This window comes from Gadus morhua, chromosome 7 (assembly GCF_902167405.1).
Source record: "Gadus morhua chromosome 7, gadMor3.0, whole genome shotgun sequence".
Taxonomy (NCBI): Eukaryota; Metazoa; Chordata; class Actinopteri; order Gadiformes; family Gadidae; genus Gadus; species Gadus morhua.
The window spans coordinates 10,638,091-10,655,901 of record NC_044054.1 but is presented as its reverse complement, the minus strand read 5'-3'; the positions used below and the strand labels follow the sequence as shown (position 1 = coordinate 10,655,901).

The 17,811-nt window shown below is 44.6% G+C and overlaps 1 protein-coding gene across 2 annotated transcripts in view; it reads right to left on the bottom strand.

Annotated features, from left to right (window-relative positions):
• Window positions 1–584: 584 nt before the first annotated feature.
• Window positions 585–17,811, bottom strand: part of septin8a (septin 8a) — a 36,229-nt gene continuing 19,002 nt past the window's right edge. The window contains exons 6-10 of one of the 2 annotated variants that reach the window (XM_030362227.1): window positions 15,675–15,771; window positions 10,961–11,129; window positions 9,779–9,911; window positions 8,160–8,329; window positions 585–2,237 (exon numbers count right to left, since the gene is read on the bottom strand). In XM_030362227.1, the coding sequence (XP_030218087.1) occupies window positions 2,072–2,237; window positions 8,160–8,329; window positions 9,779–9,911; window positions 10,961–11,129; window positions 15,675–15,771 (735 nt within the window). In that variant the 3' untranslated portion in view covers window positions 585–2,071. Of the gene's footprint in view, window positions 2,238–6,144; window positions 7,265–8,159; window positions 8,330–9,778; window positions 9,912–10,960; window positions 11,130–15,674; window positions 15,772–17,811 lie in introns of those variants that run through there. The other variant, XM_030362228.1, reaches the window with a different exon arrangement.

The window sequence follows — 17,811 nt, the reverse complement described above, 5'->3', positions numbered from 1 at the left end:
TGACAGTAACCGTCCTCCAACCCCTTTTAACTTGAATTTTGCTTTGGGCAAACCCTTTCTTTTTCTAATTTTGTTTCTTTGCTGCGGGGGCAGACCCGTCATCATATACTAGTTCTTCTTATCCCCTGGATCACACTGAAACCTGTCAGTTTTAAGTACAGGGACACAAACACCAAACGCCAGTTTCAACGCTAAAAGATGATGTGAAAAACATATCATGTTTGATAATAAGGTTGAGCACTGCTTTAGGCTTTGGGTTGTTCATGTGTGTGTGTGAACAACCAGTTTGAATGTTATATGGTGGTTGGTGGATGCAAATTTATAGTCTTAACCACCAAGAGAAAAGTTTTGAGGACCACTATCATTCCTGACAACTTGCAGATGTTGATTGGTGTGATTCAGTAAACTCGCATACTTGGAATTGATGGGTTGCGGTTTTTGTAGGATCTGTAGAAAGGGTATCTGGTAAATGTGCTCTTAAATATACATCGAACCCATGGGTTCTTAAAGCACTTCACTATAGTCATTACAAAACCCTCTCTTCAAAGTAAATAAATATAACTCATTTCAAACTTCTAGTAAAATAAAGGTACATTTATAAGCATATTTATTTAAATAGTGCTTCTTGACTATTGTAAATACTCATTACATTGCCTCTGGAAAAATTACTTCTTTGCATTACCATGTATATAAATAGTCATATTTTATGTTGTCTTTCAAAACAGCAATCCATAAAACCAATATTTGTCACCCTAAATCCACAATGGTACACCGATTTGAAATGAATCAAACACGTTGACCCATGCATTTCCCACTCACTTCACGACGCAATCTGGATTGTTTTAGAAGGGAGGAATCAATTATTTGAAAAAATAAGGGAAGGTCTAATACCCGACCATCTGAGACTGGCACGCAGATCAGGGTCACTTTTATAATAGATTTTTGTAAAAGGGTAAAAGTGTAACCCACATTTCATCAAATCTGTTGTATCTGCCTTCCAGAATAATCTGGATTAATTTGTTACATTTTTACAACAGGGAAAGCCATAGTGAATGAATGGGCTGAAACCAAGTACATATGATATCAAATCGACCATATGGGTCCCATTGCTACTTCCACCAGAGACATAGCCCGCCAAGTCCTTTTGCAGGACTCTTTCTGTTCATGGTCTGCTTAAGGCTATTAACCGGATCGTGACCATGGTTTCTGGATTCAAATGACCATAATACTGGCCTCCTCTTTCTGTCAATCCTCGATGCGCCTTGATCTAACAAGGCTCACGAAAAATTAAAAATGTCAACGTATCCATATAACATTTAGTTGCCTTTGATGTCACGATTACATTACAGCAAACAATTATATTCACTGCACGTACATCAATTCAGCTTACACCTAACCTCTGAGGAGGGGCCGTTCAAAAGAGTATTACTGAATAGTCATCTCACATCCACCGGTCAGACTCGCCTCATACCACTTACATTGAGACGTACTTAACACCAAGACAGACCATTTTTGTACAAAAGTTATGGTAAGATATTGATCTACATATAAACCTGCTCTACGTACAAACCAATCGTATAGTACTTAATGGATGTAATTTGCCCATGCGAGAGAAACGGCAGGAAACCTATTTAATGTTGGGTGTGAAAATGACTCCTGACGGCTTGTCGAGCTATACGGGGTCCAGTCCTCGCGCCTGGCTGCCATGCATCGTCTCTGAGGTCAGACCCCGGGGAGGACTGGAAGAAGGGCTGCAGAATAGGGGCTACCAATACGAGGTCAAAGCAGAACTTTTCAATACTACTGCGTTTAAGCCTTATTGAGATTTGTCTCACGAAAGTGGCAAACATAGAAATCAAAGGGAAGGTTTTGTGGGTAATGGATGACTGGTCGACGATGGGGACGATGTGAACTCTTAGATACTTTGGTCTCTCTTTGTTGTCTCAGTCTAACATGTATTCACTGCTCGCTCTCTCTTTCTCGCTCTCTACCTCGCCCTTCAGTTCCACGCCCTGCTGGTCGCCGAACACCCCCAGTTCGTCCTGTCCATTGACCCGGGTCGGGGTCCGCATCAGAAGAGACCCCCGGGCTTCCAGGTGGCGTTGTGGACCAGGCAGGTGCAGCACTGTATGGCGTGCCACCAGCTGTGGCAGTTCAAGGGCTCCACGCTGGCCTTGGCCATCATCACCTTGGAGTTGGAGGCGCTCACTCCGGACTGGTTCTCTGTGTTCAGCGGCCTGTTGAGGAAAGCGCAGGTAAGGGAGGGATCGGGTTGTAAAGCTGAATTTACAGTTCTGCGTGCGGGGACTGCGAGGTTAGGGACCAGATCTATTACCTATGGACCTTGATTGAGATATTGCAGCTCCTGTAATGGAGTTTGTTTCTGTAGCGCTGCTTTGTTACGTCTAAATTATCGCCACCATCGTGCTTTATCATAGACTGTATAAAATATCTATGCTGCATGCACCCTTTTGTGTAAGGAATTCTGAGCATTGTTGACCAAAGATCATTTAATTCAGTGACCAACTGCAGTTACTTTGCAATATTAAGACAATGTGTCGACCTGAACATGTACGCTTACATAATAAAAAATTGTCTAAAGATCTGGCCGAGCTTTGTCCGAGGATCTTGATGCAAGTATTTCTTTATTTATTTGGCTATTGGCACAATCTTAACATTTGCATCGGCTTTGTTTTTGTTTCGTTTTTCCATCTGTGATCTTGCTCCGCAGGTGGAGAGCTCAGAGTTCATTCAGTGTAAAGAGATGACGGATCAGTACCTGAGCAGCCTAGAGTTCTCCCTACCGGCCAACGCCATCTACATCTTCGACTCTTCAGCGGTCGGGCCGCCGGAGGGGGTGGTGTCGGTGGAGGGGAGTAGGGGACAGCGCTGTCCCCATAGAGCGGTAAATCACTGTTGTATAAAAATGTATAACTGTGTCCATATCTATACCGTCTCACAACATGTCTCTTTTCATAAGCGGTAGTTACATAATTTCAATATTTTTTTACGTATTCTCTAATTTCTCCAACTGCCACGGATCTTGGAAGGTGCTTAAAGTCCGCTGTGGTAATTTGATCTGATTTCAGGGGGAGGGGCTTGTGCACGGGGCTCTGATAGTGACCGCGTCATGCCAAATTTGTACCGGCTGCCAAATTTGTACCGGGCGCGTCATCCATACGTAATCCATTCCAAACCTGCCTGGCAACAGATGATCGCGTCGTCCGTTGCCTGGCAACGGACGATCGCGTCGAATGACGTGAAAGGTTCACGAACATTCGCGAACCTTCAAGCTCGTTCATTCGCACTTGTCCGTTATCTGTATTGTGCTATTTCGTCCTTGACCTGCTTTAAACACTCAGTTTACTTGCTAAATTTGATCAAACAATTGAATACAATACAAATATAAAGTAAAAACAAGTGTTATCTAGCGATCCGTTTTCTGTGTTATGTTTTGGCAACATGAGCGCGAATGTTTTTTGAAACCCGCTTTAAACACTCAGTTTACTAGCTAAATTTGATTAAACAATTAAATACAATACAAGTAAAAACAAGTGTTATCTAAAGATCCGTTATCTGTATTATGTTATTTCGTCTTTGGCAACATGAGCGCGAATGTTTTTTGAAACCTGCCCGGCAACGGACAACCCTTACGTAATCAGTTGTCCGTTGCCTGGCAACGGACAACTGTTGACGTGCCCGGTACAAATTTGCCAGGCGGTACAAATTTGGCATGACAACGGCGCTAAAATGGTGACCAGGGTTATCACAGCGCCTGCGGTAGTAAAAACTAAAGTGAAAGCCCCCCGTCTCTAAACGACTTAAAATACGATTGCAGACATTGAAAAAAGAATACGATTAAGGTTGGAAAACTTGCTGTATAAGGCAGAATTAATGAAGGACAATTAGCATACATTGAATTTAGTTAGTTGAATTTTAATCCTCAATAAATGCCAGCTAAAATTCCCAGTTCTTTCTTTTCCCCAAAATAAGCACTACCTTTAATGCCTTATGGTCAATATGTGTGCTAAACTTAGACTATATCCACAGGTATAAAGAGATGCATAAAGTGCTGACGGATTATATTTCTTTTACTTCCAGACTTCGAAGGGCCCGAAAGACGCGGGCGACCCTGACGAGTATTACGACGGCTTTGGGTGTTTGTACGACGAGGCCGGGGCCCGCCAATCGCCCTGCCCCCCACTCCAGTCCCCGGTCAACCAGTAGTGCCTGGGCCCACACACACACACCATCTCCCCCACTCGCCAGTTTTGCGGGTGCCCTTTGTTCTTTGTATTGTTTTTATTTAAGATGGTCAAATTGAAGGTGTATTGAAGCCAGTAGGGGTACTATTTCAAACTTTTCTGTTCCTATAACCTTTTTAATGTATATTTATCTAACTGTGTGTGTCTGTTTGTATGTGTGTGGGTGTTTCAATGCTACAGTTCCTTCCACACGTAGCATTTCCTTTTTTACATGTGTGAGGAGACTCTTTTCTTAAATTTTTGGAGAATGAGATGCGCAGTTGGAAGATTTTTTTGTTGTTGGAAAACATGAGGGAAGAGATTGTGCTACTCTTTCTTTCCAGAGCTATTCAGCACTTTGGTAAGACAAGCTTTTCGATATATCTATATAAACGAATGATTAAGAAAAGAAATATTTTTTTAAAAACTTTTATTTGATTTCTTTATTTTTGTAGTGTTCTCAACGTATCTACTGTAACAAACTGTAATAAGCTCTTTAATGTTTTATGAGTATAAACAAACGCTGTGATCTTCTTTCCTTGTATATCCCTGTATCATATCACAAACGGCAAACCAGTTAAAAGGTTATGTTGTGTTCACATTTTCAAAGTGCACCTTAAGAGATACTTCCCAACCTGGGCTGAAATATTGTATGGTGTCTACAAGTCGGTCAACACTAGACTGGTTTCACTGATCCCTGAATGCTAACAGTGCTAACGTGCTGACTCCATTGCCATAAGTAATTGGCAAAAATCTATTTTTTAGGACTGCAATTCTGTCCAAGGATTGGAACCCAGAGCTTCGACCTCAGCCATGTTGTCTCTGTGAATCCATGCTTTTTTGTTACCTGACTCCTGCTGCTGGAGGTGTACAATAACAAACGGCTGTCAAGTTTTTTATTTCCATGTGATTACAGAAATAAGGCAGCTATATACTATTTAAAATTATAAAAATGTTCACTTCCAAATAAACCGGAGTTGAAACACTTTGTCCAAATGCCATGAACATTTTGTGGGTTAAAAACATGTTTTGTCGATTTCACTTTCCTTTTAGTCTGCAAAAAAACCTCATGTTTTTATAGATGCAATATTTTCTCCTGTAGTTCATGGTCAGCACATGGGCTTGTGTCAATTCCTTCCACACAAAAGAAACCTAATCTCGAGACTTGAACTGCTTCAAAATTAAAGTAAATGCAGTTCGTATTTTAGTCAGACAACTGAAGTCAGAAGCATTATTTAAATGTTATTTTGTATACAGTAGTAGTCAGAGTACATTTTTAGTATTATGGGATTTCTGGTAGTGCAGATCTGCATGGTTATCTGTCTGCTGGTAGGTGACTTGTTAGACTTCAGGAAATGCCACGGTTTTAGAATGCAGGAAATGAACCGCTGGCGACTGGCTAGCAGCCGTGTGCGCGTGGGGCTGCTGAAATTAGTTTGGTTGAACAATAAATTTGGACCCTAGGTGAATACACAGACATGTTTCTGTGTTTAGGTTGACATTGGGTTTAGACTACTGGTAAAAAATAAGTATCTTTGGAGGTTGTCCTTAATATCTATATCACAACAAATGGGTGTGGCCACGAGACGTCTGCGTGCCATCTGGGGTCGGTTTCTCTCCATTCTGTGGTTGGACACGCCCATTTGTATCGTGTCTGGGGGCGGTTCCTCTCTCCATTCTGTCTGGTTGGACACGCCCATTTGTATCGTGTCTGGGGGCGGTTCCTCTCTCCATTCTGGCTGATGGGATAGGCCCACTTGTACCACAAGCGCCTCAATCTTTTTATTGGTTTGCAATAACTAATCACCATCGCAACTTGGGTTCATTTAGCAATTTTCTTTACTTCCGTCTGTCAATTGAATATCATTCAGCTGATGAGTGACGGGACATCCACACCAGGTGTACGTGTTTTGGTTTTTATTGACATATACAGCTGCTCTCCATTCAAACTCTGGGTCCACAACAAGCTGCAGCTTTCTCTTTGAATAACTTCTATATAAAAAAATGGGATTCGAACTGCCACACAACTAACGTACTCAATCATTTACAAAAAAGCTACTCATCTGTGCGTATCCAGTGGCACTCTTGAGCAACACACATGTTTTTATGTTTTGCATAATTTCTAAACATGTGCACCAGTTTTTTTAAAATGTAACAATAATGTTGGCAATATTACGAAGTCAGGAGTCAAACTATTAAAATACATTTGTGTTCCTTAGCAAACGCAGCACCAGAATATGAATGAACAGAATAAGCTATCATTAGGCCTCAGAACTAGCACGCACACGCGTGCCTGTGTGCGCGTGAGTGTAAATTGTTGATTCATCAACAATCACATGGTCTGACGAGGCGACTATTTGCAGTTCAAAGGGACGAGCGAAAACACATTAAGAAGTTCTTTGGAGATTAAGGATGCCTTACAGCCTGGAGGAGGGGTTTATTCTTGCATAGCGAACCAGTCCCAATAATGCCACAACTGTTAAATCAACTGCACCTCAAATCGTCTATCTTCCAAACAGACCAAACCGTTTGAAATGGGGCGTGCCCTGCTGCTACACTTTAGCACCGAGAGGCTACAGACAGCGAAGGTCTGAGGTGGGAAGACCAGGGACAGGTCCACAGTGAGTTGTGTATGGGGAAAAATATATTATTGAATAATAATAATAGTTATACAATAACAGTAAAACTAAGTCACAACTATATTAAAAAAAAGAAGGAACAAAATAAACCAAACGAGATATATGTAAATATAAAAAATAGGTCCCTGAACTAGAGAGACGGTACACTAATGAATGGCATGGCCGCTGGTGGTTAAGGTTTAACAATTTCCTTTTCAAACTCTTTCACTCTTTTTCTCATTGCACGTTCAGCCTCATCCCTCAGGGTCTTTGGTCCGTGTTCACAATGTCGTCATGGAATGTGAAGAGAAACAAAAACAGAAAAACACAAACAAACAAACAAACAAACGTCGGTGGTATGGAGGTGACAGGGTCCATGGTCCCGCTTGGCCCATAAATTAACTGTGAAAAAACAACACAATAAATAAATAAACTGAATGAATGAAGAATATGGAAAGGTTCAAATCATTGTTCTATGGAAAATGATTGAAGATAAAAACATGCAACACACGTAGAAATGTCAAAAGGAATCATGGAAGTGGACGTTTCAACAGGTGGAAAGAGAAGGAGATTGTCCAAGTCACAGAAATGTCTTATTTCACCATAAAGTGTTCCAGTGTTCATGACTATATAATTAATAACCTCATACAACATTAATAACACAATAGGAAGGTCCACTGACAGATATTTGCAAATTAACCTTCAATGAGCTACAGCAATGGTATAGTCTTTACCCAAGACACCTGGTTAAAGTTTAGTTAAAACAACAACACTAACTGGCTCTGGCAAAACAATACACATAGCATCCACACGGTGATGCTAGTTAGCCATCAAAAAACTAAAAGGGCACTTTAAAGACCAATTTACAAAACACACCTAGCCCTAATCATCCGACTTTAGATGTGGTATTTCACTCTCTGACTAATACAGCAGAGAAACGGAGGCCAGGAATGAGCAGCAGCACCGTAGCGTGAGCTAAGAGATAAACCCAGCGTGCGCTCAGCCGTCACCACCATCAACCCCTCATTATTATCTTATTAAATGGAGGCTGCTTTCTTTCCTCACCTCAATTAACATATACTGTTTAAAGAGAAAAGCCAACTCAGAGCGCACGCACGCACGCACGCACGCGCACACAAACACGCACGCACACAAGAAATAATGAGATACCCAATAGCAACGTTGGGGTATCTAGGAAAGCTTTCGGAAAGGAAATAAAGAAATAGAAGACGACCACTAAGAGTCAAAGAAAAAAGAGCCAAACACAGAGAGTGAGCAGGAGAGAGAGAGAACTCACTTCCTCCGGTCCTTGTCTTTCTTCAGCGGCTGGGCGAGGGCCAGCGTCTCCGCCGCCACCTTCTTCCTGTTGTGGGCGTTCATCTCCTCCTCCAGGTCTCTCCTCTTCTCCTCCACCTTCCTCTTCTCCTCCTGATGCAGCCGCTTCAGCTGCTCAAACTTGTCGTGTAGCTGAAGTGGGGGGGGGTCGAGACAGGGATGGACAAACAGGCAGACAGACGGGGGTTGACTGCTGTAACAGATATTCTTATATCCAGCTTGTTCTCTGGGCTACATCGTCCTTGGCTTTCCTCTCTGAGGCAGAGAGCCCCCCACCCCCCACCTAGTACTCCCAGACAGGTTCAACATATCGAGAAAAGACTCAAGGGGATTCAAAATGGGTCAAGCTTTCCAATGTGTTCTCTGTATATCTTCAAAGGACTGCTTGCATTCCATGTCACGTAAATGTGGACTCAAGGGGGCACTATAGTGTAACTGACCCCAGATGTACATGAACCAATGAGTACATCTGGAAACAGCAAAACTATACTATAAATACGATTAAAAAAAATACAGAATATAGCCATCTGACGAAGGTGTTGCAAGATCATTCAAAATGATCAAAATATATATACTTTTTTACTCTCTCGTGTCCTGCTATCGTAAAACACAACAAAACACTACGTCCGTTCCCTGCTCAACCAATCAGTGACCACTGGCCCCAAACTTCCCCAGTTCGGCCTTTAGCTGTGCCATGATCGTTGCAACAGAATCAATGAGGGATAACAAAACAAACAAACTGACAAGAGGCTTGATTGGAGACAGAATGGAGATTGTATGTTGTCACATAATGTACGCACTTATGTATGTGCTATGTACATTGTACTTAACTGGCCGTCTTTTTTTTTATACGACGACTTAGTCACTGGTATGTTTTTATCTACAAGGTGATTTTACGTAAACTCCCCTTTTATTTGTTATTGCGTATGTTCCGGAAATGTGTCTCCCATTGGTTACGGTCTCAGGACATGGTGCTTATGACTGTTGCTAAAGCTTGGACAGAAATGAGTAAAAAGGCCTTTATGTTTCTTGCACCGTCTTCCTGGAATAACCTACAGAAGCAGCTCAAGCTCCAGGACCTAGTGACTATCAATGAATTTAAAGCTGTTAAGTGTTTGACGTCGGACTCCATTAGAAATTGGAAATGTTTTAGTAAATAATCCTAACGTATTTTCACAATTGCACTTAGTATTGAACTTGTAGTTTGCCTTGTGTTTTATGTTGTCGTTGTGTAATGCTGTCCATCTCGGCCATGCCTCTCTTGTAAAATAGATTTTAATCTCAAACCTGGTTGAATAAAGGATACAATAGTAATAATAATGTGTCGTATGTCCTGGCACATAATGTATGCGCTTATTGTGTGTTGTACGTCCTGGCACTCAAAAATAGTATTTAGCTGTGTAGCTTATCTTAGCTATCTTTGCTGTATACAGGGATGGATCAACCTAGTGATTGCTAGTGCTTGGCACTTACTGTACCGACAGCGATCTTTTGTTTCCCTTACTTCTGACAAATGTACTTATTGTAAGTCGCTTCAGATAAAAGCGTCTGCTAAATGCCCTAAATGTAAATGAGACCCACCTCGCGCTCCTTCTCCTTCAGCTCCGCCTCCGTCTCCTTGACCTTGCTGACGAACATCTGCCTCATGCCCTCCTCCTTGTGCTGCAGGTCACCCAGGAACTCCTTTCTCTTGGCCTCGTACGTCTCCTGGAGGCTGCAGGAGGCACCGTATCAACAAGCACTAGGTTAGAGGTTTAGTCAATCGATTTTGGTTTGGCCGTTAGCTGATAGACAGAACACTCTTTGACCATAAAACACGTTCACGTGTATCAAACTCTACGGCGGCATGTGGCTCAGGAAGTACAGGGGGTTTGCTGGTAACCAGAAGGCTGCTAGCTTACCATTTATGACCTGTTCTGGGCTTGTTATTCTGAGAGGACATGGGCTTTATAACTCAAAAGGTCCACCTTTGTGTCTGCATGCATTCATGCATCTATCCTTTTATTTCTGCATGCGTTCGAGACTTTGACCACATCCAGCAATTCGGTTAGCTTAGGTCAGGGGTCACCAACACAGTGCCCGCGGGCGCCGGCAAGGACCATATGAGGCGCCCGCGGGCCGGTTCTAAAAATAGCACAACTCATTCTTGAACAACTCTTTCCCACCTTTTTTAAGTCATTGTTGATAATTATTGTGAGAAATCATTAACATGATCAGTGTCTTCACATAGATGAGTATCATTAATCATTAATAATAATGTATAACTAAAGGCAAACTAAGCAAATTTGTTATATCAGAAGAGTATCAAACTGGGCGCCCTCGTATGACTCAGCACCCATGAAGTTGCTCTCAGGTACAAAATGGTTGGTGACCCCTGGCTAAGGTCAATTTTTTTACCATCTCACTAAGGAGGTGCTTTAATCCAGAAGAGGGTTATAGTGAATTCAGATAAACCCATCAACGAGCGGGTAAGTTGGGTGAGGCGTCTTTCTCTTGGCTCTGCCTAAGCCTATCTCTATACAGAGATAAACTAGCAATTGGGATCTGAACTAAGGCCAAATAGATTTGCTTTGTAGAACGAGAATTCAATCCCTATTTCTTCCCGCTAACTTAGAATTGGGGCATTCTACCTCCACCTAAAGGCCATCAGAGTCTCTTCTGCCCGAGCCTCACAGCCGTCATGGCTGCCAATGGGTGGGACCCCCTCCGCCCTCAGAGCCCCCCCCCCCCCCCCCCCCCCCCCCCTGCACCCTCAATGCCCACCTGAAGGGCTGGCAGTCGGGGTCCGTGTCCTTGAAGCCCATCTCCTCCAGCTTGCAGCGGCGGTACAGCTCGTAGTGGCGGGCGTGCGTCTGCTCCCGCAGGTCCTCCATGTTCACCCGGATCAGCATCTCCCGCAGCTTCACGAAGTCACAGTGGCTCTCGTTCTCCACTGCAGACACACAGACAACAGCAACAGTGAGCACCCCGTTACCCCCATGCTAGACCGGAGACCATGTTACCCCCCCGCCATGCTAAACTGGACTTCAACTAACTTTACGCCGTTGAGAGCGTAGTGCAGTGCTCGTTGGGCTGTGTGATTGGACAATGGCGCTGAGTGCTGAGGGCTGTTTCAGTGAGTGCTGGCGGACCAGACGGACGCTGAATTAAATGTTCTGGTTGAAACCATTGACCAAGTGGTTCACCTCCCACAAGCAACAACGAGAGTGGTTGTAGCTGTGGTAAGTGCCTGTCACTGTAAGCACTTTTTTTTGTAAACACTAACCATTTGCTATCAACCAATACAGTGCTCATTGATATTAGCATAAAAGAACATTTAAATAAAAAAAGATTAAAAAGACTTCGACATTATGCATCTTATTCTTACTAAATTTTTGGTCTCATATCCATTGTAATAACAATTCTTAAATATTCTTAAGTAATAGTAAGTATTTTGAAATGCATTGAGGGTAAAAATGCTCGTTGCTAAGGCGCATGCTTTTTGGGGAGGAGATAAACACACTCATTACCTCGTCGCACGTCTGAGTCGAACAGAGCGGCCCTGTCAGAGCCCTGATTTCAGTCCTACATCCAGAGACTTCCTCGCTTTGTTCACCAACATTCCCTCTGGCTAGCTGCCAACACACTCCCCACTGATAACCCGTTTCACCCTCTGACATGTCCGTCTACCCCTCCCACGTGTGTGTGTGTGTGTGTGTGTGTGTGTGTGTGTGTGTGTGTGTGTGTGTGTGTGTGTGTGTGTGTGTGTGTGTGTGTGTGTGTGTGTGTGTGTGTGTGTGTGTGCATTTCTCGACACAAAATATGTCTAAAATCATGATAAATCCCATATGGCTGCAATTATCCCCCTATTTAGGACCACATTTGTCATAATGATGTGTTGGCAACAGATAAAGAGAGTTGATTAAAATGGGCTATTTTAAGGAATTTTCCCAGTTGACCTGGTGCATCATGGGAAGAGAGTGCAGGAACCATTTCCTGCCGTGTGAACAGGGTCCATCAACATGTGTGAGAGGGGGAACATATGGTGCGTGTTCATTCAGACAGGAATCGGCACGGCAAACTCACGATACGATGTTGCACCGATTTGAGTTCCGATAAAATATGAACCGTTCGCTTTTAACTTCTGCCATACAGTATTGTGGTGTTTCTGCAATTTCATTGCTCTGTGGTTTAAGGTGTAAGCAGAGGGAGTGATGTCTTTTTGGGGTTTTGCTGCCGCTTTTATCCGAAGCGACTTAGAACCATTCACCTCCCGACGGCGGAGCCAATTACACAGGGGCACAGCCAGCTCGTCGGGAGCAGTCAGGGTGAGGCGTCTTGCTCAGGAACACCTCGACACCGGTTACGAGTCAACCGAATGCATCTCCTGAGCTACTGCCCCCTGGCAAATACACCAAAGCACATTCTGCAGGACAGCATCATTCATTTGCTTCCAATAAGAAGACATTGGTTTCTCTGGTAAGTATTGTGGAAGCAAAATGATCTGTATCTTGTTGAAACATTTGTTGCTCCACCCCGACGGTTCAGAGTGGCTGATCTGTGTTTCAATGGCAGGAAACCATGTGGTGGGGGTGATTCCCCCTCTGCCCACAGCCGACACTGTGAGAGTGACACCACTCATCCGAAACCAGCACACACACGACGCTAGACTTCCTTTAGTCCCGAGCGACCCCCGCCGACAGTGGAGTCGGGTTCAGAGGAGGTTGTCGAGGAAATCAAAAGAAGAAACGTACATGCATACACATGTACATACAGGGACTCCAAATATAATAGTTTGACATTTATTCTTAGGATAATGTTCTGAAATGGGACGAAACAGTAAATCGTAAAATGTATTTGAATTGTTTATCTTTATGGCACTCTCACAGTCTACTCCAGCCCCATTGTCCGTTTATGACTCATCCACTACAGGTATTGTAGCATACTTATTACAGACAACTAAAAACTAAATAGTGCTCCACCATTGTTCCTCTCCTCAGCCGATGGGAGTGTGTGTGGGAGAGTTGATACCAGTGGCGGCTTGTGGTTTTTAAAGTGATGGAGGAAGGACTGTGCGCTTGGTTGCCAATGGCCTGCTTGCACCGTCAGTGGTGTATGGTGGCATAAGATTGTTAGACTCAAGTCATTTCAGGGTGTTTTGGTGAAATACAAAATAGCAGGGGGATAATTAAGTGAATAAAATGTATCTCTGTAGAAACACGACTGAGCTTATTGGTTCATAGCGCAGCAAGGGCTCCTGCTTGTTGGTTCATAGCGTAGCCCGGGCTCCAGCCTATTCGTGAATCGATTTTGGCGGGATTCAGACCCCTAGTCAGTCACTCCTACTCAGAGAAGGAATTTCCTCTTCTCTTGCATTGAACCCCATGTTATTCACCGGCCGCCAACACTGCCGTGGGAAATGAATAGGAGTCAGTAGGAGGCTGAGGGAGGAACGTCCCAAAGCAGTTATTTTCAATAGGCGATAGGGGGTGCTATTGTCCCTTTACCCAGGGAAACAAAAATTACATATACAAATGCATTAAAAATTAATATTTAAGGGCATTAATTAATTACAGTCGTCAGTAGGGCAATCTACATTTTTTATTCTCAAAAATGTTCAGGAGGATCTTCCTCCCTCTCCTCACTGGAGAAGCCTCCACTGCTTGATACATATTTGTATATAGCTTCATGGCACATTAAGCCCAAAGCACACGTGTGAGGCAAATGGTAAATAAACGTTTTTATCAGATTCTGCGTCCAAATTAAATCTTATAACATCATTATCTTTTTCTTTAAAAATAATAATTCTGAACAGGATTCGCGACACACTTTCCCACGTCCGTATTAACCGGGAGTTCGAGGCTGAAGACACATCCACTGCTCAGAGCCAATTGGCGTGTAGCTGGAGGTTAGCAAGCCTACTTATAGCCAGCCCTCTGACCCTAGTGAACCACGTGATATGTTGGGAGCTCTGGCCCAGTGAGAGCTGGGAGGAGCTGGGAGGGTTTGAAGAGAACGTTGCTCGTACATGGGGACGTTGATCCAGGTCCCGGTCAAAACACAGGGCAGATGTCATCATTGTGTAAAGACAGCACCGTCATGCTCTCCGAGACGGATGACATAGCATCCACAAACACTAGTGGACTGTGTTTTTGTCCCTTTTTAGACGTGGAAGTTGCCTGTGTCGTATTCAGTAACATTGTGAAGGGACAATTTTGCATGTAGAAATGTGATACTTTATATCATAGCGTTGTTCACAATAGGAGTATTATCTATTTTAGTGCCTTCATTATAAGTTCAACGTAAATGTCAACCCATGTGGCGGGTTCCAAGCCTTATTCCTGGTTTCTTATTGTGGATTGCGTTATTCTATTAGTCGTGTTCTAGTAGAATAATACCATCAACTAAATGTGTGTAGATGACATCTACACACATTTAAGAGACAAGACTACCAAGCACGCGTGTGCACGCACACTCTGACATTTAGGGAGACAGAAAAGCGATCGCGCGTGCGCGTGCGCGTGTGCGTGTTTCCCAGGCTGGTGACCATAACGTCGCCGTCTCACATCTCCAGAGTGCTTTCATGAGCGGCCAGAGAGCGGTCAATAGGCCGCATTATCCTCCCGGCTCTCCTCCGCCGGCCACCGAGACAAAGCCTCCGCTATGCTGGATCCAAGGGATCCCACGGAGGCCGCAGTGGGTAATATGACTTGCAATTGTATTGTCCTCCTCCCGTCCCAGAATGAAGAGCAACAAAAAATTCACTGTGCTACGCATCCACAAGTGAAGGGACACTGAAACTAGATAGCAATTTAGTTTTTTTATCGCAATCCATGGGCTACGTGCGCGTGTGCATGTGTTTGCCCTGCTGGGGTCCAGTAGATTTCACCCCCAAGGAGATACAGTGGGCTTTTATAAATAACCAGGCAGTGTCCACTGGGGCTTAGGATGTCAATATGAGAGAGAAACCAAGATTGACAGAGTGGGATAGGCCAAATGGAGGATAGTCGGAGAGTCAGAGTGAGAGTGAGAGTGAGAGAGAGAGAGAGAGAGATGGCTAGAGCAAGCAAGAGAGAGCAAGCGCGCACGAGTGAGAGTGAGAGAGAGAGAGATGGCTAGAGCAAGCAAGAGAGAGCAAGCGCGCACGAGTGAGAGTGAGAGAGCAAGCGACAGCAAGGGAGAGAGCGAGAGCGAGAGCGAGAACAAGCGAGACCGAGAGCAAGCGAGAATGAGAGCGTGCGAGAGAGAGAACGAGAGCGAGCCAGAAAGAGAGCGAGAGAGAGAGCAAGCGAGAGATAGAGCGAGGGTGACTCCCTACTGAGCTGTGATGTTCCCACAGTTCAACTCTACATGTTACATCACTTTCTACTCTGTTTCACACACACATACGCAGCATGGTTGTGTTATGGAGAACACACACACTTCCATGTCATAAACAATGCCTCTGTGTAAACAGCACGCACACACACACACACACACACACACACAGGTCACTCACCTTGCACCACGCCCCAGGGGTACTGTCTGGCCCGCACCGTCTTGTTCCCCACCTTCACCTCGTCCACGCTGCCCACCACGGCGAAGGGAAGATGGGCCTGTGTCAAAGGGTCAAAGGGTCAAAACCCTTTTCCACCATGGTTACTTCCTGGTTCTCGAACTTCCCCGATAACCAAAGACACGGTGAGTTCCTCACGGAACGTTTATGCCTCGTTTCCACCAAGCGGTGCCGTACGGTGCAGCTCGGAGCAGGACAGCTCGGTTACGCAAAATCAGGCTCGCGTTTCCACCACCGACAGTACCCTTATGGTGGGGCGGGGTTTAAGCGGGATGGCGATAGCCGCGGCAGCTAAGTAAGCATCGTGACCTCATAGCAGCCTGACACAGTGTGGCCTGCTAATGAATACATTGAAAAAGAAGAACATGACACATAAAAGATCAACAATGCAGGATGTCCAAGAAGGATGTCAAGCTTTTGCGCAACATTTTCTTCAATAAACGAGGCTTTCGCCGTTGTCCAGAAATACCTCGCAGGTACTGCGTTTGTTGGTTTTGATCCCCGTCGCACGGATTCGGCTTGTGTAGTTCCACCTTTTTGGTTGGTACCCCAACGGAAGATTACCCAAAAAATAGGCACGGCTCAGTGCGCTTATTTTGGGACCTTGGCCAGCTTTTGGCAATGGAAAAGCCAATATAAGCGACCCGTGCTGCACTGAACCGCACAGCTCTGTGGAAACGAGGCACTATTGACGGTGTAGTAGCCTAACCCTGCACACACACACACACACACACAATAGCCCACACGTTGTCTTACATTGGGTCGCAAAACCAACTGGTTTGGCTGATTCGGTTGGTTTGGTAGGAGGATGGATGCAACACTTTCATATTTATTTCTGCCCCTGCGACCAGACCACCGTAGAATGAAAACTGAACGACCCAGGCCACGAGGGGGAGGAGGGAATTCTGTTGTTTCCGCAATTAACCCTAAATGGTTCCTAATTGCTGGGGGAATCACTTCCACGCCTAGCAAAGCCACAGAGGAGACTGTCGCCAAATCTCAAAGAACAACCAAACAAACAGGGGAGGGGGGCACGTCCTACAAAGTGCAGCCGGCCTCATCTCTGGGCATTGTTATTTAAGTAGCACGACTCGTCTCCCCCTCTACGGTTAGTAGAGTTATGGCTTCATGACAGTGTTTCAACCGTGCTTCCGTCATAGATAATGGAGGCTTGCTTGACCCCATCTAGTGCACCCATTTAAGATGACCACTGACCCCAGCTATAAATCCCTCTGGAATCTTTGGAGAAGTGGGGTTGGGGGGTTAAAACTATCCCACACATTAAGGTCTGTTGACACGCTGAACACAGCCTTTTACTGAAGGCCCCGGGGCCTCTGAACTTTAAAGAAGGCCCTACACAAAATCAACACACACACACAACAGATTCTCTCATAATACATCGCTGCACTTCAGAAATACATATGGGTAAATGTTATACAGCGAGAGTCGCATTTCAGCTCTATTAAAAGAAAAACTGAGCATTTCTCTTCACACCACCCACTCCAAAGTAAGCTACACTTGTGAGGGCACCCCTTATAGGTGCTGACTTGGTCGTGAAGGATTCCAGCATTGTGCGTTTGTGTCGGGGTGTTCAGCTCCATCCAAAATGAGCAGTAGTATCCTGTGTTTAATTATATGTCAGAACTGGGGATAGAAGTAGGAAAGAAAAAATAAGATGCTGCCTCAACTCAAGAGTTCTTATGCCTCTTTTTCACCGACAATACCAGCTCAACGAGCCACGACTTGGCGTGGCACGACTTAGTTTGGGTCCAGCCGCACGTCGTGTTTCCATCTGGAATAGTACCTCTTCAACGTGGGCGGGCTTATGCATGCTTATCCACGCAACACAAACAGACAGGGCTACACACAGGAGCGCCTCCACCTCCATCAAGGTCCACGGCGTGTTCTTGCGAGCTGTTCCTGCGGTGTTCAATAATGGATAGCTATTGTTGTCTGAGAGCTGATGCTAGTCATTGAAGATGCCGGCGTCGTGCCAAAAATGGAATCCCCGTCTGAAGTCACACCCCCTCACTTCACTTTCGTCTGTGCTTTCTAGGGTCACATCATGCATATATGTATG